The following is a 24,340-nucleotide window of genomic DNA, read 5'->3' as shown; positions in this document are numbered from 1 at the left end:
AAACGGTTGACAGTTTGAGAGTGGTGCGAGTTCCGTGAGCGGATGGGATGGGGGCGAGAAAGCGGAAATTGAATTGAAATTATACCACCCGGTAAGATTCACTTCCGGGCAGTGGGAGAGAGCGTCAAGATATTTAGAAAAAGTGGTAAACTTTCTCCCAGCGCGCTGCGAGGAGAAGTTCAGTCCCGTTGGTGAAGGGAAGGCGCAGGATTACGCAAAGGGAGGGTTACTTTTGATCGTTTTTTCGTTCTTGTTTTGTGTGTGGTTGGTGAGCTTTCTTTTCCGTTTTCCATTCATTTCCATTTCGGCCATAGAATTGTGCAAAGTTGCCAAAGGGTTTTTGGGGAAACTTTGGGGACGACACAGTTGTAGGGAAAAAAGTGAAGCAAACCAGGGTTTCGTTTTTTGCTCTACCCTTTTCTGGGTTTGAAATGAGAAAGGCAACCCCAAAGTGATTAATCGTTTACGGAGTGGGAATTTGCTGGAAGTAAATTATGTAGCGAGCAGTGACTGATGTTTTGAGGTCTCGGTAGATTGAGCGAAGCAGCCTATTGACAGATGGCATTAGCAGCCTCTAGTCCTGTGCCGGTTGGCAATGGAGAGTTTACTTTAATTGAAGTATTAATTGTAGTAATTTTCGTGGAACACCCGTTTGAGCAGCTTAATATTTCATATCAAAAGCTCCACCTGCGACTACAGCACTGTACAGCTGTGTACATGTGGGATTTTCAAGATAGCTTGCACAACACTTATCAGCACATCGTCATACTGCTTACATCAATCCTTGCCCATCTGCTTACTTTCAATCCCACAAAAGTGACCCCTTCCCTACCAACCCAAAGTCCCAGTCGGTCGATAATTTATGCGAGCGAAGACAAACATCTTCCGTCGAGTTGGGGCGCGTGGACGCGCTAAACATATCAATCAAATCCGACAGATCCCGAACGCGCTTCCGGGGCATGGCGTGCAACCACTTTACCGCGCTACAGCATCATCCTTCATCTCAGCGGTCACGGTGCCCAATCCATCCATCTATTCCCATGTCCCCTGTTCCCTGTCCGCCAAAAACCAGCGGCCAACTTGCAGCGGCAATCAATTCAAATCCCGCCAAGTGATAATGTTTGCCCTCTGTCACCGGTTTACGATGGATGTCGGGCCGGTCCGTCCATCGCCAAAGCCAAATGAGCGCCCTAATCAAACAGTTTCCAGCAGGAGTGGTTGGCTCGGTTGGCATGGAGGGGATAAAATGTAAACGTGGCGGGTACACGCACACACGACGGACAGCACTTTGTTGATTCTCGGACGTTGGCACGCAACGCGGGCGCTGATTGCAATGGGTGGCGGTGGACGCTCTCTCCGGCAAACCACCAACGGTTCGTTCTATCGTACCTCACGCTCCACCGGAAAGGGAAGGGAAGCTCACGCCGAGAGGAAACGCCCTTGACGGATACGCGCCGGGTTATAAATTAGTTTATATTTTATTAAGGCCCACCTTTACACCACACCCACACGCGGCCCACTGTGTCGACCGTGTGTGTGTTTGCCGGCATGCTTTGGTTCCGATGCGCGCCTGAGTGGACATAAAATTCGTGCTGTGGTGACGGAAAAGGGGGGTGAGATAACGAAGGGAAGGGGGGTGTTTGTTTGTGCAGGCTGCCCGTTGCAGCACAGCAATCGGAGAGAGCATCGGAGAGTGCAAATTAGTTACCATTGCCATTCTAATGGCATACAATGGGATCACCAACGACCCACCACCGCCTACTGCTCCTCCCGTGTCCTTCCTAAGCGAAGGCAATAAAGACTAAAACTGGTTCTGATTTATTATCACGCACTCGTGCAAACCCGGCCGGCACTGCTGCTTTTGGCAATAATTGGATATAATTTGACAGCTTCAGCAAACGCTCCGGTGCCTGTGTGCACTGCGGTGGGCGATGGGACAGGAGAAAAGATTAAATCACCAGCACGACTACAAATTGCATACTTTTAGGTGTTTTAGGGAGAGCGAGATAGAGAGAGAGAGAGCGCTTGTTTACTTTAGCAATGCCGTGCAATGAGCCTGGCAGGAATTCTATTACACAGTCAAGCGTCAGGTTATTTAATTATTTATTTACGCCTGTATCTGTGTGCGAGCGAGAGTGCACACATTTTTGCACCGTTTTAGTTTTGCACCCAGTATGCGCACCACCACCATTTTACGACCGATTAATCGCGCAACAAAACGCGTGTGCTGGCGTTTGTTGTGACTGCTAAACAGCGCCTGATTGAAAGCGTAATTGATGGCATTTTAAACGATCGGGCTGACAAGGGGGTCGTCGTCCCTAGCCGTACAAGGTGTCACCTCAATGGATCGTATCCCGGATTCTTTCGTTGATCGCTGATACTCTTCCAAAACGACTCACGCGAGTCTTAAATCAAAGTCTATTAGCAGTTTAATTGAAACCAAGCTCAAACAACCACACCGATCCGGGTACGTCCTCCGTGCCGGGTACTGTGCGCGGTCAAACCCTACCACATAGGGCGGTCATCACCGTTCCAAGACATGTGTGTATGTGTGTTTGTCGAGCGAGGAAACTGAGTAAAATCAATTTCCATTACGGTACGGTGCGATTGAAGCAGCGCTTTGGCGGAAGCTGTCTATTCGCTCGGGAAGAAGCACACCGGTCCAAAGTCACGCCGAAAGGGCTGGCATGACAGCAGGCGTATGTAGCATTGCATCGCGAAGCATCAAACCGGGCACCAGGCACGCTGTTCGCTGTCTTGCGTGGGACCATGTGAGCTCCCTGTGTGTGTTTGCGGGTGTGCTCGCGCGTCCTGAAGCGATATATCCGTCCGTCCATTTCAGTTGCAACGTGCTAACGAGTGCTTTCACTGGGCGAGCGCACCGAAGTGCTTTTGTCGTTCCGGATTGAACGTGGCTTGACGCTTCCTGCCAGTTGGGTTGGGAAGTAGCAGAACAGGCACACAAAAAATAAGGGAAAATCACGCAATTGTCCCATTCTGCTCTCGATATCCTTAGCCTTTGCTCATCGGGGTTCGGCGTTCGGTAAGTGTTTTGCGTCCTGTTTGTTGTCGAAAAGAAAAGGTCACATAAGGGCAATAATATTGTTCACTCATAATTTATTCACTAGCACCACAATGGTATGCACTTTTACATTGAAGCGCCCCGTTTTTTCCCCGGAGGTTGTTGTTACGGAGCATAAGACAAATGGTTTACTCGAACCAAACACCAACCAATGCTCGGTAGCATGAAGAAAAAGGGAAACAACAGTTGGGCAAACTTTTTTACATGATAAGCTCCCATTAAGAGGATTCATCGACCTAGAGGACGCTCGTCCTACTGCATATGTGTGTGTGAGGATCGATTCATTGTTTCTTTCATTTTCCACCAACCCAACGTAACGCTTTCCGTTGTAAAGGGAAAAACTTGCTCCTGCCGAGCTGCGTTGTTTTCGGAAGCCCCCAAACTATGGCCGGAAAAGTTGAAAGCTGCTTAATTTACTGTAAGCGAGTGTGTGTGTGTGTGTGTAGTTGTAGTATGTGAGCATGAATTATTTTTCCCCTCCACTGTCGTTCATGTAAGAGAATGTACTAACTATTGTCCTCTTATGTGTATGTGTGTATGTGTGTAATTCTGCACAAAAGGGCTTACCACTATTCATCTAAAAGTGGGCTAAGTGGAAGGCACACTACTTCGTGTTGTTGTGTTGCAGCATAATGTACCCTACTCGTGCACAGATACAACTTTTTGAGAAGAACAGAGAGAGAGAGAGAGAGAGAGATAGAGAGAGAGAGAGAGAGAGAGAGAGAGAGAGAGAGAGAGAGGGGGGGGGTAAATTTTCCATCCAATACATTTTTCCCCCGCTTGTACTTTGTACAGAGGCAACAACTTTGACGTGTTTGCCCGAAAAATTTCCACCGGAAAATGCTGTTCATTTATGCTTAATTTTCCTCTCAGAATGTGTGTGTATTTCTGTATGTTGTACACTGTCTCCCCACGTGAAGCATCATCACCAGCGGCGTCGTTATGGTTTTTGTTTTTATGAAGCTAATTGTGCAATTTATTTTTTATCACACCCTCAGCACATGCTTCCGTGCTTGATTCCAACCGATTGAATTTGAACCGGACGTCTGGCTCCAAATTCGATGCGCCCTGGGAAATAAAAATTGCTTGCATCTTGCTGCCAGCGCTTACTCTCTCGACCTCCCGTCGGGGCGGGCAATGATTGGCAAGCAATAATTCCAATTTCAGCTGATCCACAAAATTTAATTTCTCCTTCGTTTCCTGCTGCTCTAGAATCTGTGGGAGTTGTTTGGGTGTATGTGTGTGTGTTTATGTGTGCATGCTTCCTGTACAAGAATTTTCCGCAAGTCAACAATCCGCCCGCCATATGTGATATGATTTTCGAACAATCTTCAAACGAAGGTGAAAGACAGCACTTCGTTCCAAGCTCACAAACAAAGAAAACACACATACAACCTCCACACACACACACACACACACACGAACATATTGCTTCCGAGAGGGTAAATGGATTTGCGGCAGAGAGGCAAGGCGCGGGAAAATATAAATGATTTTTCCGCACCATTACTTCCAATTTTGTGAAATAGATGATAATTCAACTTTGCTTTTCCGATGTTGCCTCGATGTGCCTCGGTGTGCCTCGGTGTTCGGTCCGCGCGCAAACGGTGGTCTTTCGGACACGGGGCACGTCCGGTTTTCTGACCCTTGCTTTGCTGGTGATCCTAAACAACGGGTGAGGGGGAGGGGGATGTTTTTCCCCTCTTTTTTCTGTAGTGATTCACTCGAAGTTTTCTCCCTGCAGTGTCACATCACGCTGCGAAAGAGCTACAGCACGAAGCAAAGCTCGAATGTGACAGGATCCGGCATTCGAATGTGAGCACCACCACCACCACCAGGCGAGGGCGGGTAGGCCCCTCGCTGAAGAGAAGAAAAAAAACGAGAGTCTGACGGAAAGACGACACGGTTTTTCCAGGGAGCCACCGCTGGGAATTTAATCATTCCGGTGCAGCGACTTCGCCCGTAAGGGCAGCCGGGCAGCCTAGCTGCCGGTCTTTAGCGGAGCACTGATGTGCTCTACGGCACGGGCTGAACTCTGCAGCCCTTTGCTCACTGCCCGGGCCGACACATTCAGACCAACAAAAGACAGCCTGGTGCATCGGCTGGACCGGGGAGTAGCACGTCGGAGTTGCATTGAATAAACGGCTAGTAAACGAGAGCTCGTACGTTCCATTTTCCCCTTTCTCGGTGGAGTTTTTAGTTTTTTTTTGTTTGCTTCTAAAAGTAGTCCAACAGGAGACAGGAGTCGACCCCGGGCTAGCGCGTGGATGGACTTTAATATTTATGATAGCACGACTGCTGATGTGTGTCTGCTGCCTTCACTGCAGCACCAGTGTTTGAATGATGGGCTGGGTGTGAGTGGGGTGTCTCGGGCTGCAGCTCTTTGACAGGACGTGCACACACGCGCGCGCGCACACACACACAGGAAGAAAGCAAATATGAACAAGTGATCAACGAGTAACATGGTTGGATGGGTGTTTCTTGCCTTCTTTTACTTCCCTTTTGCACCATTTCTCTCCTATGACAAAACTGATAACGATTGGCTGGAGAAAGCAAAAGGAAGAGGAAAAAAACGAGTCAAGCAACAGCCTCCACTAAAAAGTCATGGAGACGCCCGGTACTTTGTAAGAAAGCTGCGTCAATCCCCAGCACCGAAGCCATACATCTTCCCCCCCCCCACCCATTCTTCTAGCCTTGCTTGCTGCAACAGCAAACCAAAAAAGAATAGAAAGAAAAATAACGCTCACAAGACATCGTTAAGCAACTCCAGACTTCGGTTGTCGTCTCACGCGCCTTGACGCGCAGCCCACTTCCGGCCACACGACCCGCGTTTGGGACGTGATCAGATTTACTGATAAGCTTTGCGGACTCGCTGCGGATGTGGCTGTACAGGTGGCACACATACACACACACACACACACACACACACACACACACACACACACACACACACACACACACACACACACACACACACACACACACACACACACACACACACACACACACACACACACACACACACACACACACACACACACACACACACACACACACACACACACCACACACACACACACACACACACACACACACACACACACACACACACACACACACACACACACACACACACACACACACACACACACACACACACACACACACACACACACACACACACACACACACACACACACACACACACACACACACACACACACACACACACAAACTCGCACGCAGAACCTGAACAGCTGTGCTGAGGGAGTAGAATTTCTGCACAAGAACAGCTGTGCTGAGGGAGTAGAATTTCTGCACAAGTGAGTGAAGGAATTTGTTTGGCCAAGCGAGCTGAATTCTTCTACCCGGGTTTTCCCAGCCGGGGAAAAGAAATTGAAAGCGATGAACTTTGTCATCGTGTACCGATGGTGTGCGGCAGGGGGAAAACATAGTCGTAGTGAGCACACTCGCACACGTATAATGCTTGCGTGCAGCTTCAGTTTCAGTGCCACGGTCTTTAAGGTTAGCCATGCGATCTAACTGGCTCGTGTCGTGTGTGTATCGCAGGGCATTAGTTTTTCCCCCCCGTTCCAACGGCATGGTTCAACCTGAGACAGAGCCGGGATGCAATTGGCTGGAAAAGCGCCAGTAGAGAACGCGTATCAGTCTTTGGGCGACGGTACACCGTCCTGTAACTCGATTCCATTTTTGTGTTCATTTTGCACAGATCATTTAGCAATCATTGTGCGGATGGCTGACAGTGTAAGGGAAGCTCGGTGCTATCGGACGATGGTCGTTGGTGTGTGCTTCTTTTTCCCTCTTTCTCTCTCGGTTCGTTCTAGAGAAGGTTCAAATTCACTTGACTCACGATTCTTTATTTGTCCGGCTGCCGTTTGGAAAGGGCCACAAAATAGTACACAAATCATGATGCACGTAGTTTGTCAACTGCTTTTGTTCGTTTGGCGGCGCACAATGGACGCATGGAAGTGCTGAATGATCCACTAGCTTGCTTGTTTTTATTGAGCCATCTTCGCTCTGTTTGGTGAAGACTCGACGGAATCTAAAGACTTTTTTTGGGTACTGGAAGAGTTTTGAAAACAATCCGTTTGCGACACACCCAACTAATGATGAAAGCTTGAGTGGAATAAAAGAGGGCCTAGCATCTGTACATTCAATTTTATTTGCAACAATGGTTTGTTGAGCTTTTTAACCTTATAAGTAATAACTTTATTAGTTGCTTTATTGCATTAGTTTTAATGTAATGAAGTTGGAAAATGTGATAAATAATAAACTATAGTTGAAAATAGTAAATTTCGATAAAAATAATAAAAATACTGCTTGTGAGCTATTGTGTACAACTGCTAAGCTATTAGAGAGCTATTGCGAGCTAACAATTGCATGGACTAGGCAGAGCACTTCCTTTTTAATTTAAAAGTTTATAAATATTCAACTTTATTTTATCATTATACCGTAAAAAAAGCTTTGCCATAGGTCCGATAATAAGAATTTTTTTAAATAAAAATCAAGTAGTTCAGTTTTTACATAATTAACTTAAATCTAACTTTATCTTTTACACTAAATTTAGTATCTGCTTTAAACCTTGTTTATCTATATCCGGGTGGATTTCATTTTTAATTATTCCTACTTGGGTTGTTGTTTTTCATTTTAGCTTGATTAATTGTTTTCTCTTATACAATACATATTTAAAGTCTGGTTTTATCAATCTATCGAACGGCAATATTCTAATTTTGAGCTCTTGATCTATTTTATTCAACCGTTCCCAGTTCCTCTTTCTCTCTCGACATTCTTATAGTTTGTGTTTAATGTCTTTAACATAGCAACAATTTTCACAATTATCACTGTTTACTCAATTATATTTAAATTTTATCTCCTGAGTGTATACTCTTTCATTGGCCACCGGGTACATACAACTTTTTTGTTCCAAGTTAAGTCGTTTATCATTTATAGAGCCATACGTTATCCTATTTTATGTTAGGATATTTTTGCATTATATGTAGTGTGCTATCGGAACTGATTTGTGAATGGTGCTTGCTGTTGGTTTTTATATTATTGCAGTTGATAGAGAAGCCATTACTTAGGATTGAAAAAAAAGAATCAACCAAATCACACAACAAGCATTTTGTAGAAATATAGTTATGTAGGACATCAGCATGATATTATAAACAGTATTACACCCAAGTATTTGGCCTCCTGTCACCTCTGTAAATCTAATGACTCCCGTTGACGCCTTTAATTCAAATGCAGTTTTGTTCATTTTGCCAGGCTTTAGAGAAAATTCAACCAAAAGACGTATGACGGCTTAGAAACCGCCTGTGAAAAGCAATCACACAAAAACCTCCTCTCATGATACGGTGCACCGCACACTCGTAGCCCACACTGCCACCTCTAGCGCTACCGTTTACCGTTGATCAAAAACGTGCTCTAATATTCATAAGACACTTGACACTTTGTGTGCTCTTTTATCATGCAGCCCTATGTGTGTGTGTGTGTGTGTGTGTGTGGCTTGATTTCAACGATTTTACTTACTTTGCTCACCTCGTTTACGCTGTCAGTGCTTTTTTGCTGTCTATGTGAGTGTGTTTGTGCTCATTTGGTTGAGGAAAAAAAACGGTCGTAAAACTACTCCCACCGATGCTAACACGTGAGCATGCTTTTGACACTGTGTGCTTTTTCCTGCCCCAAACGGCAGCACATCATTTCCCTTCTGATTATCCACACCGTTTTCGCTGGTCTCCTTGTCGGCGTAGCCGTGTATCACGTTACCCACCATCACCGTAAGAAGCGTCACCAGCCTGCTCGTTTTCCTTCCATCTTTCTACCTATTCAGCCAAAAAACACCCCGTAAGATGAAAGGAAAATCTGCCTTGCCCGGCCACATTGCTCGTTTAATATTTCATAGTAATTATGATTACACCCACTAGCAACGCAGCTTCAGCCTTTCGCCTGGCCACAGGATGGTTGGGCAGGGTTGGTTTGCTAAAAACCGAGCAAGCAAGGCGGATGCAAACAACCGCGCTCGTGCACTGGTCGACCAGAAGGAGGCGAAAAGCAGGAGGCCTTTTTTCTCGTTCCACCGAACGACCGAATCATCATGCTTGCGCGTTATCTACCGGGAACATCCTTCTGCTTCCTTCACCCTAGCGCAAACCTAATGGATACGGGACATGACGGCTGTCGGTGGCCGGGATTCGAGAAATCCTTCAGCCCAGATCCCAACCACCGCAAGTGCAAGAGAGCGCCGAGCGGCTCTAGATTTCCCGCTTGCTGTGTCAATGAGGCTGAGTGCTCTGCACTGCACGGTGTGAAGCACGCGCTGCTCGTTTTTTTTTACGATTTCACTCGTCATAAAATCACGCTAAAAGGCACTGGCACTGGTGGATGGATGGATGGATGGCGAATGGTGCATCCTTCTTTATTTTTTACGGCTATACGTCAAACATCATCTACACTTTAGTGCGCGCACACACACACACACACACACGGCCAGAACAAGCAGCACCTGTGCAGGGACATTACCCAAATGCTGCATTAAACCAAAACCATCGTCAAAGATTTCCACCACCAACACCAGCAGCAGCAGCTAGTTGATAGTGTGTAGATAACGCACGCACACACACACACAATGCTTGGATGAAAATGAAACTGGATGAAAAGGCATCGAAATGGAGCAGTGATTCTTCCGCCTTCTCGCATCCTCCAGAGGGAGCGTTTTTCATTCATTGCGACAGCGGCATTGCACATTTTCCATGCCAGCGAGAGTGATGTCCAATTATGCTGCCGTATTTAAGAAATGAAGCACATGGTTGTTAAACAACAAGGAAATGTTGTTTTGTGCCCATTGGTAAGATGTGCTTGAGATAAATGAATCGTTTAGTGAGGAAAGTGTTGAGGACCGACTACGGATGTCGTTTGGCTCGATGACGACAGTTCGTATTCATTTCGTATTCATTGCGAATATTCCCACGCATAAGGAAAGCAAAATGCACAAATTCATGGACTTGCAAAGAGTACAATCGTGATGGGAAGGCAAATTTTTGGTCATAAATCCACTGTGCTCTCCCGTGTTTCATTCCTAATCACTAACATCTCAACTCATTTTGTCAACCCGAAATCCTTCCCCAGCGCAGCTTAACTTTACTAATCTGCATTTTTCCATTTCTTTTCACCTTCTTACAGTTGCCTATCTGAACCTTGGAACCTCGCTGATAGCGCTCGGCCGCTGCCAGGAAGCGGCCAGCGTCCTGCGGGAGGGCACCAAGCTGGACGGTGCCGGTTTGCGCGATCGGGCCGCCCACGAGAACGCCCGCATCAGCGCGCTGCTGCAGCTCGGCAATCTGTACGCCGATCAGGGAAAGCTGCAGCGCGCGCTGGCCATCTATCGGGAGGCGTTGCACACACTGCCGGAACGATATCCGCCACAGGTAAGCGGACACTACCTACCCTATTCCCATTTCCACAGCCCGTATCATTTACATTGAATTTTCGTGTCCTTGGACAAACTCGTGGTGTGATTTGAAAGTGGCACAGGAATCGCATTACTTACCGTTAGAGGCAAACGAGGGCAGCCAGCGCGGACCAACTTTATGGCTTCATAAAGTCACGTGCCAACCACCGTTATCATGTATCTTCATTCCCCGCTTCCCTTTCCACGCCGACCACACCGGACCGCAAGGGCTAAGCGGAAGTGTTGAAAAGCTTTTAATGATTTCCTTCCGTTCCTGGTTCCTCGTCGACTGCGGTGGTTGGGGAAGAGACACCATGGGCCATTTCTTCATTCATTCCCCCCCCCCGGCAGACTAGCTGCCAGGGCCCACTGCTCCGGAAACCGAACCAGCTCCAACTTCAAACCGTCCCGGATTCGAAAGCGCCCCCCGTTTATCAACCGGGTCTGCCACCAGCATGAGCAACCGGGCGCCACTCGGATGGAGCACCGTGCGCACGGGGAAAAATTATCACCGGAAATGGCAAATCCGGATATCAGAGATTTTTATAAACACTTTGCCGTTGCAGCCCCACGGTACCGTTCGCCGGTTCGCCGTGCGGAACAGTCTGCCCGCTCCTGCTGTGCCGGCCAGACTGACCAATCGGTACGTTCAGGGGTGGTTTTGGTTCGTTCGTTCGTGTGCCGGTGACGTTTCAATTTATAGTTATGGTTCCACAGCTGGCACCACACCTCCCTGTACCTGCCCTTGCTTTGCTGGGACGGAGAAAGCCACTGGGATTAAATACAAGCAAGGCGAGGCGTCGAAACGTGGTACCAAACCTACCTACGATGGCGCACGAACGGATGAACGTATTTCCGCTATTTCTTTGGGTGAATTTTTCCCCCTCCACCGCAGAAGGAGCGAACGTTTGGGTGAAGGGAGAAACGTGAGAGAGTTGGAAAAGTGTTTACACTTTCTTCCCCATTTTGCCCTTCCTTGCACACACACCCACCTTCAGCTTGGGGCGGGCTTTTCATCATCAACCGGGTTTGGGTCGGTTTTCTTTTTTATTCGTTACTGCTACACCTCGTTAACTCGTCGTTTGCTAAACCGGGGAGAGCACAAACACGGCACAGGGTTTCACCATCCATCTCATCCATCTCCCTGTCTATACCGGAGCGTTTGGGTTTGGGTTTTCCGGCTTTCGCCCGAAATGGATCGTACCGTTACGTTTCCTGTTTCGTGCTGTGTAAGTCACCGGGCGGTGTTTCCTCGGTTAGCCGGCGGGACGTGCTGGATCGCGCCTAGCAGTGCACCCTAGTGTACCTGCACATATTTTCAGCACACCCAGGTTGCTTGTACAAACATGCTCGCTAGCATGAGAGCTTGCCCAAAACTCCATTTTGTGAGGAGAGAGCGAGAGTTTCTCTTCTGCACCTGCAGACCTTGCGCATGATTGCAACGCCTCTAGAAAGTAAAAACAATCCCACCAACTTTGCTGCCGGAAAGAAAAAAAACTATTTGGAGCGAGAAAATAATACAAAAAAAAGAAAGACCAAACCCTCAATGTCCAACTATACTAAAGACCTTTCCCTTTCTTTGTGTATTTTGTTGCCAATCTGCCTGCCTGCATCTTGTTGCGAGAAAGCGAAAACCGAACCCCCGTTTCACATCCTTATTTTATTACCAACGGTTGTATAAATTGGAAATTTTATTAGTCTTATAACGCACACCAACCACCTCGCCCAACTCGAGCCAGTGCGGAAATACGTACCGGATGAGCTCGATGGACAGCGCAGCGGTGCTAGGCAATGTAGCAACAAGAAGTAGCCTACCAAATCGCTCACAATTCACGGTGATCCGCCTCGGTGCAGTTTAGTTTTATTAGATCGACAGTATTTTCTGACGTTTTACGAGCTGGCTTCGCTCGTTGGGTTTCTTTCGTCGTACGAGTAGATAGTGGGAGTAAGATGCAGCGGCAACGAACGGAACAAGAGTAAATAGTTTGGTCTGTGTAGTATATGTTTAGGAAAAAGCCATTGGCACATAATGTTTGATTTTTGGTAAAGCTGGGTAAGAGTAAATTATGGCAAGGTTTGAAGAACTGGATAACTGAAGGAGCCAGACACATGGCAAGCGAAATGTGAATTATATCGTATGCCACGTTGAGCTACCAAATGCAAGTTAAGGTTGGTTATTGTCTTGAAGAGAATAAAGTTTGTTTTCTTCAACGTTGCAAGCAAACACAAATTTAAGACAAACAGTAATAGAATATTAAAGAAAACCTGTGAGTTTTATCTATTATCCTTAAAGTACCTGGGTTTCTTGAGTCTATTGGATTTTATATTCAAAGTCCAAAATTTTATTCTGACTTGCTTCTTCCATTCAGCGTAACGTTGTGCGCGGAAAGGCCGGCATTTTCAATCCTTGCTACGGGAGGACGGTCCATTCTAGGCCTGAACCCATAACGGGCATGTTATTGAGTCGTTTGAGTTGACAACAGTATCGTGGGGCCGCCCCATGCTATTATCTGACTTGCTATTATCATTAGAATTATATAGTTTTTCTCAATTTTCATTCCAAAAAAACGTTTGAAGGTGATTTTTTAATCTATTAAAATAAATTGATACCAAGGGGCGATATGTTAGGGTCAAGAAATTTCAATGTGACCAACAAGAGCTAACTAATATGTTACTGAGAGTTACAACATTCAATATTCAACAGTTTGGCTTGTTGTCCCTTTAGAATACAATGGGATATTAACATAAATAATTTCTATCATTCAATCGAACTGCTTTGTAAGAAAAGAATCGTATGCAAAATTATTAAATATACCAACAGCGTCAAGTACACATTGTGCTATAAATGAGGTATAGTAGAATTTGTCAATCATTCTTTCAGTTGAAAAACGTGTAATGATTTTTTTGAGCTAAACAAATTTTAATAACGGCTTCAACAGAAACGGAACTTCAACCAATTCATACCAGAACGAATTAAGCTCAAAACAACTTCAAAACTTCTTCTCATTTCACTCCCTGCGGTATCTAATAAACTCGCCCATCCAACCGATGTGGTGAATCCACAGAGCCAACCTCCCATCTCTATACCGGAAACCGTTTTGGAAAATAAAGTCAACTGAATGAATTTAATCTTCATCGCGCCAATTTCGCCCTACAGGGGTGTTTTCCCCCGCTCGCACACCACTGCCACCTGCTCTGGGCTCGACTGAGTGGGAAAAAGTATTAAAATATTTACAAACCCGGTACCGATTTGTTTACGCAAATCCAACAAGTGAAAGTTTTCCATACTGTTTGCGCGAGTGTGTGCGTGTGAGCAATTGTGTCCCGACGCCAATGTGTCCTTCTTTCATTCCAACCCTTCTCGGAACATTCTCTCTCTCGCTCTCTCTCTCGCTCTCTCTCTCTCTCTCTCTCTCTCTCTCTCTCTCTCTCTCTCTCTCTCTCCCTTCAAACTTGTGTGTCGGTGCTGAAGGACGACTTTTCCGGTTACGCAAGCGGAACAAAATGCAAAATGTTTCCGGCCAACTTGATGCTTTTTTTCTCGCCCTAGCTCTTTCTCTCTCTCTCTCTCACACACACTTTCTAAACTTGGCTTTAACGGTTTCCCGGCCAACGCACGGCACCCTTTGCCTTGCGCTTCTTCCCATAGCCTGATGGTGCGCACGTGAGATATGAACATGTGTGTGTATAGACTGGGAGACAAAAAAAAAGGAACAAGACGCAACTTTTTGCCCAACTCTTCCACAGTGTATAGCCCCCTGTTTGCCTCGAAGGGTCCTGAAATGGGGTGTATGTGTGTATAGATGCAAAAAAGTTGTACACAATCTGTGACAACGAAGTTGCAAATGATTACACTTTGTGATAAACTGGGAAAAAGCTCCTGTTTCCTCCGTGCCTGCCCAAACGGGAGGAAAATATTTTCCCGCACGAAAAACTTCGCTCGGCAAACGGTTTTGCTTGTTATGCTGCTGGGTGAATTACACATGTGAAGTTTGAGCGGTAAAGCGGTACCGGCTGGTAGACAATTTTAGATTTGTTCGCTTCTTGTTCTTTTTTTTTGCTTTGGTTTTTACCACGTGGGCTGTTGATGAGCAAAATAGTGAAGGAAAAATGTTCAAAACACAAAGTGCTGTCACGTTGATAAGCTCTTTTTGTGTGTGTGTGTGTGTGTGTGTGTGTGTGTGTGTTTACTTTTTTTCAACGCTCCAAACAACTCACCCGCCTTCTCCAGTGTTGTGGCAATCCTCCCGTTGTTGTATCAGTGTGCCTGGCGGCAAGGGAAGCACTTTCATTAAAAGAATGTCCGCTTTCGGGTGCAGCGACGAGATCTTTGGAGACGTTCTTAATCATCCAACTTCATCTTGCTCGCCGACTTTCGAGCGGGCCGAGCGCAACTTCAAAGCAGCACATCGCTGCTAAACGCAGCTGCATCGTTGGAGAGAATAGTTCTGGCACGGGGACGTGGTTGGGTGATGTGCGGCCCTATCACAACCGCGGGGCAGGGTGTGTGATTTATGCAAACAAGTTTATTCTTAATTAGTTTCTGCAGATTGTGCACTTGCTCGCAGCAGCAAAAGTGCTGGCGTTGCATGGCCGATAGGAATACATGCATCATCTTTGGCTAGCGATAATTATATAAATTTTACTTTAAATTTAGTAGTTTCATTTTATTCATATTTTAATTAATTTTGTTATCATAAACGTCCATCCAAATATACATTCAATTCATAACAAAACCAATGAAATATAAAGAAAATTAACAATACTTCACTCAACGTGTAGCGTTTTCGATGCTTTGCTTAGATGCGCTTGTCTTTTGTGCAAGCTCACGCCCATTTCCTTCTGAGACCTACTGGATGAAGGATGAAAGGCTGCGAATAAAATGGTATACGAGGGGAAAGAGACACATTCACGTGATGCTTGTTGCTTCCAGTTTGTAAAAAAGAAACATTCCACGTGCCGGCACCGCGGGCTATTGCACTTGGAGTGGTCACAAACACGCTACAATGGTTTGTGCAAGGCGAGGACGTTGTTGTTATCGGAATTTTTTCAAACCAAATTATTCAGTGCAAATATTGCTCTCTACTTGCTTAGGATAACTAATAACACACGTTAATAAGACATACAAAATTGTATATTTTGCTATAAATGCATTAAAAACGCAATTATTTGTTATCTATTATTTATTGAAATTGAAAGTCTTCGTAAAATAACATTAAATCCACCTTTCAATGGATAGCTTTTACTCTATTAATTTTTCATTCAGGATTCGCCTTGTTTAATGTTAAACTCACACATATTGCTATCAACAAAATCGTTAATTTAACACATAATCGTTTACCGCATCATAAACCCCTTTTCACCTTCAATCACGCCTTATCATTTTATTTCCCCCGAACGGTCACCATCATCATCATCATCATCTGCCGGTGATAAGAATAACAGTCTAAACACGTTGCGGATGTTAATAGCTTATTGCTTCACCATTTCAGCGCACCATTTCGCTTCTCACATTCATTTTGCAATACTTTTTTTATGTCTTTGATACGGGTTTCCAAAAAAAAAAAAAAACACTCTCATCCTACAAGCTATCCAATATCAGCGCTCAGAGCGAAATGATTGCTCTAGCGTCCCGGCCATGGTTTAAATCTTTTGCACCAATTCAATTCACACCCCGTAATAAACGTTTATCTATTTGGCCATTCCCGTCCGAACACCCAGCTTCCCACCGTGCTGTGTCAGTGTTCCGTTCCGTTTGCTTACCTGCTACGAGAGCTTACGCGAGGTAATGGTCAACGTCTCATCGCCAAATGTCCTTTGGGAGGGGGTTTTGCCACAGAAACCTGCAGCCGAAGGACGCTCCGATAAAGATATGTTTATGGCAGGAAATTGACTCACCGGTTCGATTTTTTGCCCTCCTCGAAAGCCAGGCACAGGGCACAGGGGTTCACGGGGTAAGGTGAATTTGAAGTAATTTTCACTCCATGTGCACGAACCCGTATCGGTTCATCCCGGTAGAAGGTACGGAATTACCCTATTAAATTTTATACCATTTCAAATAAAATAAAATAATCAATTAAAGTTTTCTCACCCTGTGAGCAGGAGGGGGAGGGGGCGCCAGCGACATCAGCCCAGTTGGAAAATGAGCAAAGCAATAAAGTTTGGGTTTCCTGGCTTTCTGTTATTTTCACCAAAAGATGTGGAAAAGTTTCGCTTTGCAAAGTTTATGCTCGATCATTTTGGTAAGAAAGTGCATTAGCTGGCTTTAATGGCTGCCACTCAATGCACGAATGTGTTGGTAGCAAAAGCAGCAAAATTTAAATGGCTTTTTTACGTTCAACCCATTTTAAAAAGGAGTTTGAAAACATTTTGAAAGAAATTAAATTTAATGAATCTTTTTTTGCTCCGTTCTTGAATGCTCGAACGCTAGTCATCTTCCCCTTGCACTTCCGAATGCATTCCGTATGCAGTTCACGGAAAACAGATCTTAAACGAGCCGATGCAACTTTACAGCTTTTAAGCATAAATGGCATAAAAGAGAAAGTACAAATTTGCAGCCGATCATTTTAAAATTGTGCCGGTCGGGGGCACATCCGGTGGCACGAAAAAGATAACGGGGAAATGAAAAGGGGAAGTCCAGAAAATACCCCCAGTGTCGGAAATAATTGGATAATCATTTCTAATTAGAAGCCTCCCAGTACGGTAGGTACGCTTCTTAACTGTCAACTTATCTCATTTGCACACTGTCCGCTGCCATTGTGCCTGTCTCGCTCGCCATTGGTTTTTTTTTTTGTTGCTATTCGCACATCTTCCTACTTCCCCAAATGATAATGAGACAATGAGGTCTCTGACTTTCGTCGGCATCCGATGGGCCGATATAATAAAAAAAAATCTAATTTTTCCCCCAACAACTGGCGCACAACCAACCCATCCATACCTTCGCATGGCCAGCAATTTGGTTCACCCATTCGTTTTCGTTTCTAGGTCATCATCGGTCAATAGACCTGCGCCGAGCAAAACGAAGCAATTGTGCACTTTTACGATTATGGGTTAACATATTTTTCTGTCCCCATTTCCTCACCACTTCACCACTCAGCACTTTTGTTTCTTCTTTTTGCCGTTCTATATTACTGCTGCATCTGTTTTTTGTAGCTGTTCTGTCGACCGTCGGGTCAAAATTATTGCGCACATAAATGCGTTATTGTAGCACGGTTCAGCGGGTTTGTGTATCTAAATGTCCGGTACGTGTACGCCGTGTACGGACAAGCGAGACAAAATTGCTGCTCTGTTTGCTTGTGAGGTATGTCCGGTATGTCTCGATTGGGACAGGATGATATGATTTCGTCGAACGAATGCGCACCGGATTGGGTGGAATGCAGTGCAGGGCGATGGTTGGGATGGAATAAAATGGGTAATGTAATTTCGTTTCATGGTGTGCCATAACGAAAGCATTATTAACGCTTTATGAAGACTTTACTTTCAGCCAGTTCTAGCATTTCTATCGCAGTACCATTTGCTTGTTGTGTACATTTTATTAAACGCTATTTCATTTCGTCTGGTACTGTTATTAGCATTATTTCATGAAATATTCAGTCATTTTGCAACTCATTGGAAAGGAAATGCATGTTTTAATTACACTTGTTTAAAACTGCTAATACAAGCATTGAGTATAAAGGTTCTAAATTTGTAAGGTTCATCTGCTTCTTTCTATAGCGACTATAAGCATGTTACTATACATAGAATAAAAAAGCACATCTACGTTCGCAACAGTCTTCTAGCCTTATCAATTTTTAACTTCTTTCATGTCTCTTCATACATGGACTATAACGCTTAAATGAAAACATGCTGATACATTTAAAGATCTTCTTAGTAGTGCAGATGAACAGCCGCATCGATTACCAACATAAAATCCATCTACAGTGATGCAAAAAATCATTTCATCGTGTTGGACATGGTTTTAATTATATTGAATCTGAATTATATCAACAATGTATCATTAATTGATTCTGTAGTACAACGAATTACGGACACTTTAAAAAAAACATGCATGTAATATTTTCTAACGGACAGATTCGACTTCATATATCAAATTACGGACGTTTTAAATCCTATCCCTGGTAGCCATACACATTCGCTTATAATCTTCACATTCACATACACACTACACTGTTTTAATTGTGTACGTCATTAAAGGTCCAATCGTCCAATACAGAGTGTCGGTGTCCTCCTCGACCGACAGAATGACGGTCTTACTGACAACAGGGGGTTGAAAGTGAGCAGGTTGATGCGTTTAGATTAAATTGACAGAAGCCATTGGAAAATTTTGACAATTAAATTGAACCTTTCAGCCAGTCTGGTGGTGCAGTCGTCAACTCGTACGACTTAACAACATGCCCGTCATGGGTGCAAGCCTCGAATATACGGTGCCCCCATACGTAGGACTGACCTTCCTGCTATGGTAACAATAAGTCACTGAAAACCAAGCTCACTTAACTCAGTGGGTACAGGCAGGCCTTGAGCGGCAGCAGTTTTTGGGCCCCAAGAAGAAGAAAAATAAATTGAACATTGTTTATGTTTAGCGATGGACGTTACTGTGGAGTGAATGACAGTTTTGAGAGTATGTTCACTCATTTCCAATTACTAATTAGAGCAATAAGAATGATACACGACTGAAACAATCCAAGAACATGTATCATTCGTCGGGGGTTGGATGCTGTTTCTCTTGCACTCGTAGATGCATTGAACCGAAGTACTGCTGTGCGATTCGCTGATCTTACCCGTATGGCTGTCTAAGCATTGGGCACATCTATCTTCAAATATATCTGTTTTATTATTATCACTGGATGTTTCTTCTTGTTATTATCACTGTTTAAAAATAAATTTTCATGCCATCAATCACAATTTAACAATTAACGGCTGTCCGGGATTGAAGACAAAATAAAACAAAAACTTGCACTGTATTCTGGACAGTATTAAACACGTGCTTTATTGAATTTCGAAGTACAATGTGATAAAATGCTGTTGTTATCAGATTCATAATTACTTCTACGATGAATTTCTCAATGTACCTCAATGAACCTGAGCCATATTAATAAATCTATTAGATAACAATGGTGTCGGTTCTTAGAAAAACTGATAAGAATGTACTTGGCCGGTGATCTGACCGACAGAAAATATTTATTTACCGTGGGTTGATGCTCTTCTTGAGGTCAGACACATTTTAATTGATTGTGATACATCATGGAAAGTAGCTAAAATAAAAAAAAAGCACTATGGTCAAGTAATGGATATCCATAAATTAAATGAACATATCATGAGTTGCTGGAGTTTGAAGCTGCACGTTGAATTTGAATCAGAACGGTACCTCGAGATCAACAAAGAATTTTGATTTAAACGAATTATTTAAGGAAACAACCGTACAATGCCTACTTGACGTGTTATATTCTCATCCGTAACCTAAACTTCTCATCTCATTTGACTCATCTGAAAATACGTATTACAACCACGCTCTCACCTAACAATGTCCGCTCATTATCGCTCGCTTGTGCACTCCCGCAGGGTATCTACCATCGGCTCGGTGACATCTTCGCCCGCCTCAACCAGTGGAGCGAAGCGGAACGGTTTCAACGGGCAGCCCTCGAAGCCCAGCCGGATCACATTGCTGCCCACCTTTCCTACGGGACGATGCTGGCCCGTAACGTAAGTATCGTACGATTTTCAATCGCATCCCAATTTGCACATGACAATCCCGACACACACACACACACTCACAACTTTACTTTTCATCTCACCCCTCTCCGCACTACAGAGTAGCCGAACGTCCGAGGCGGAGCAGTGGTTCCGGAGGGCACTGCGGCTAGCACCGAACGATGCCAGCGTACACCATCATTACGGTAAGTAAGCGAGCGGTTCACAAGTGCAACCGGCAGCCATATTCCCCTCCCCAATGATAAGACATACAAATTGTACCCTGCATCGATAAGCACAGCGAGGTACCGACCAGCAAGCCAGCGCCGGAGTAAAAAGTAGTTATTGAAAAGCACAAGCATTGGCAAACGACAATCTGGTAGAAGATTCATTTTTTTTTTTTTTTGGTGTGTATACCCCAACGAAGCTTTGATCGTATCTTGACCCGCAAAACTAGAAACCATTACGAGACACGAGACATCTTGGCTCTGTTCTCCCACCTTGGTCTCTGAGGGCTACAGAGCGCTAGAAAGAGATGACAAAGATACCTTGCGAAGAGTTCCTTGAAACGGGTCCGTTGCCATGCACCTTGCCGTTCCCTTTTTCCCCCCTGCCCGAGATTCCCAAAGCGATGCACAAACGTCAACGCCATCATTAGTCACTGTCGAGAGAGTGAGAGAGCGAAACGGGGCGCTCGGTACGCTTTTCTTTATTGTTATGCAAACCCACCCTCTATCTTCTTCACCCCTGCACAACCTGCCAAACCCTGCTTCCAGCTGGGGAGGGGAGAAAAAGGAAAGCTTTGTTCACCCGACTGCAAAACTTCACTCGACTCGGCTGTTGTGAATGTGAGTTTGCATTCTTGTTATGTGTGCTTCCTTTCGCTGTCGCCCGCGTCATCCCTTTTCCACCAACGGTTGGGCGACTAACAATTCAAAAGAAAATCATAACAATCAACCACCCATCATATGTAACAAGCCGGTCGGAAGGATGCTGCTCTGCTGTCTTCTTTCACTGCCAGGCGCCAAGACGCTGCAGGCAAAGTCGTGCATAAGATGACGAGCAAATAAATTGAATAGATTGCGTTGCTCGCAAACCCCGTCTCGAGGATGCTGCAAACGGGATGGTCGGGACAGGGGGGGAAGGTCAGGTTGAAAGATTTGAATCAGAAATAAAATATCAAGTATCCAATTAAGGAGCCTGACGGATGCGACCAGATGTCAGTGCTATCTGGGTGAAAGCTATCATTATGATTTCGCTTGGAGGAAAGCTTGTGCAGTTGTGCTCCCTTGACTGTGGCTTATCTTTACTAAAAGGAAATCGTTTGCCAGATAGTTACGCACTTGGGGGGTTTCCTTCAGCTATATTTCAATGGTTTTTTAAGTTGTATACTCATTCATTACTTTCTTCTCATATTCCCACTATTCCTTTAGCTGAGTTTCTCTCCTCCCAGCGCCGGACGGAGGAAGCGTTCCAGTACCGGGTCAAAGCGGCTGAACTGGCCCCGGAAGACTACGCCCTGGTGATGGCGGCCGCATCAAGCCTACGGTTGCTGGACCGCAAGCTCGAAGCCGAACGATGGTACAGGCAGGTAAGCAGCCCACTCTGAACAGCCCCCGATCCGGCTCAATCCCGACGCAGCGCGCTGATTAATAATTACAATCATTGTTAACCGCTACTTCTTCCTCTTCTGCTTCTTTTCACGCCACTCTTGTTTTGGGAAGGCTGTGAAGCTACGACCGCAGGAGGCCCGAGCCCACACCAACCTGGGAGCAATTTTGCACCTGCTCGGGCGCACGCAGGAAGCGGCCAACAGCTACCGGGAAGCGCTGCGCCTGCAGCCGGACGATCTGACCACACTGTCGAACCTGGCCAAGCTCGGCGTGCCGGCCATCTCATGAAAGGCGAACCACCACCGCCGGGCGGGAAGTGTCCGGAAGCCCGGAAGTTGATTGCTGCCGCCCGGGACGGGACGGACCGGTACCGGGGGCGGTGCGTGTTGAAGCCAAGCACCGCGAAACGACCGGATGCACCGGGAAATATGCTCGCTGGGAATTGATCGGAAAAAAACGTTGTTGTACAGAACGAGAGGGAAAGACAGGACGTGTGTGTGTGTGCACACGGGTGCGTGTGTAGAGTAACAATAAAAAGAGAGGAATTTATGAAACCAGACAGGAAAGAGGACAAAAAGTATATAGCTAAAAATTGATTGTAAATAACAAACAAAAAGGGAAAACAAAACCATGAAACGGACTGGTGTGTTGAGAGTTTTTGGGGAAAGATTTGTTGCAAACGCAGGTGTACGCTACGTAGGGAAAACCAAAACATGCGTAGGTTAGTTAGAGAACAAAATCGATTGAATAGTTTGGTAAAGAACGGGTAAGCGTACTAGGAAAATGACAAGAGCATTAGATTCAATTGTGTTGGAACTTTGTTGAAAGTATATCTAAAAAAACAAAACCAAAACCAAACAAAGCCTAAAACTGAACGGAAAGGAAATGATTTTGTTAGTTGAGCGGAACATGCTGAGAAACCGAGAGTTTGACAACGATTTATTACTGTTTAGTTTCTCCACCAACGAAGGGATTTAGCGAAGTGATTTGCTATGAACGGCTGCTGCGGTTAGTGTTGCCCTTCAATTCCATCACACTTGGCTGGGGTCTCTGCAGCGCCCGCTTATCATACATATATTGTACATACAAAGTTTATAAACAAAACAAACAAACAGAAAGCATAGTGCTGTATATAATTGATAATCAGACAACAGGCGCAGAAAAACGAAACAGAATGTGGAACAGTTGTTGGCCGACCGACAATGTGCAAACAACGCGGACACTACGGATGCAACGCAAGGGATACAAATATTATCATAAAATCACACACTAGTAATAAAGGCAGCAACTTTCCACCTCCCTCAAACAAACCATTCCATCGAAAGCCACACTTGTTCAGAGCGGGAGAGAAGCAGAAGTGACGAGAGGGAGAGAACGATACAGTGTTGAGGAAATGCAATCCGAGTTGCATAAAGTGGAAATGGAACTGTAATTAAAGCTCGTTTTATTATTCGGCCCCCTTCACGCACTAAGTGCGGTTAACAATAGCAATTAATCGCCATTTTTCGTGCACTCTCTCTCTCTCCCCTTCATATTCTCTCCCTCTCATAGGTGTCAATCAGGCGTTATCGCTCGAACAAACATTGCCATTCTGTTGAAATTGTACAACCGAAATCACACTTCACCAGCACACGGCCGCAAACAAACGATAAAATCGTCTCATTATCATTACTGCGTTCAATCATCAGACAGTGAAAAGAATACTCATTACAATGCATTACATACCGAAACGAAACCAGTGAAAAAGAGACAGAGTATGTATGTGTGTGTGTGTGTGTGTGTGTGTGTGTGAAGAGAAGGGATGAGATGAAGCTTTTTGTTCTGTTTTTGCTGATAATGAAATCGAAATGCAAACAAACGAAACCGTGCTGGACGTACGCTCCCAAGCTCTTCATTGCATCGAATCGTTGTTAATAGGAAACACACATACCCGACGCAATACACACACACACACACACACCGAAAGTGATGAGAGTGCAATCAGTGTTGTTGCTATTGCGGAAACAATAAAATCCTCAAAAACAATAAACCAAGTGGCGCAAAGTAAAACTCGAATGCAAAAATAAACATACCCATCTTCTTCTCACTTCCGCACCAGACATCCGCACCAGACAACCTCCCCCAGAAGAGTATACAATATACATTGACTAAATGGGTTTACAAAACGGAACCTACAAAACATAGGTGCATACAGTGGCAACAGCAAAGAATAGGTTTAGTTGCAAGTTCCCCGGGGTAAACGAAAAAAAAGAAACACAAAACCAGACCAGAAATGGCAACCAGCTGTACAGTACGGGCACGTTCTGGAACTGCGGACATACATTTATGAATAAAATGCAAATTTATTAATGAAAATATATGTAGCTTTTGTCGCGTTTTGCTACGGTACCGTCAACGGGTAAGTAAAGGTTCGACCTCGACTCCGTTTTTCACACGTCTTTCATCAACGCCCCAAGATAACCTTTCTGATGGGGCGTTTTGATTTTCCAATGC

General features: G+C 45.0%; 1 protein-coding gene across 3 annotated transcripts in view; it reads left to right on the top strand.

The window, feature by feature from the left end:
* LOC121595992 (protein O-mannosyl-transferase TMTC2) overlaps positions 1 to 23,887 on the top strand; it is a 159,137-nt gene extending 135,250 nt beyond the window's left edge. For all 3 annotated transcript variants that reach the window (XM_041920520.1, XM_041920521.1, XM_041920522.1), the window contains 5 exons: positions 10,280 to 10,524; positions 20,106 to 20,246; positions 20,356 to 20,440; positions 21,668 to 21,825; positions 21,959 to 23,887. In XM_041920520.1, the coding sequence (XP_041776454.1) occupies positions 10,280 to 10,524; positions 20,106 to 20,246; positions 20,356 to 20,440; positions 21,668 to 21,825; positions 21,959 to 22,135 (806 nt within the window). In that variant the 3' untranslated portion in view covers positions 22,136 to 23,887. The remainder of the gene's footprint in view (positions 1 to 10,279; positions 10,525 to 20,105; positions 20,247 to 20,355; positions 20,441 to 21,667; positions 21,826 to 21,958) is intronic.
* Positions 23,888 to 24,340: the final 453 nt, after the last annotated feature.

This window comes from Anopheles merus, chromosome 3R, assembly GCF_017562075.2.
Source record: "Anopheles merus strain MAF chromosome 3R, AmerM5.1, whole genome shotgun sequence".
Classification (NCBI taxonomy): domain Eukaryota; kingdom Metazoa; phylum Arthropoda; class Insecta; order Diptera; family Culicidae; genus Anopheles; species Anopheles merus.
This window is presented reverse-complemented; position numbering and strand designations above follow the sequence as displayed.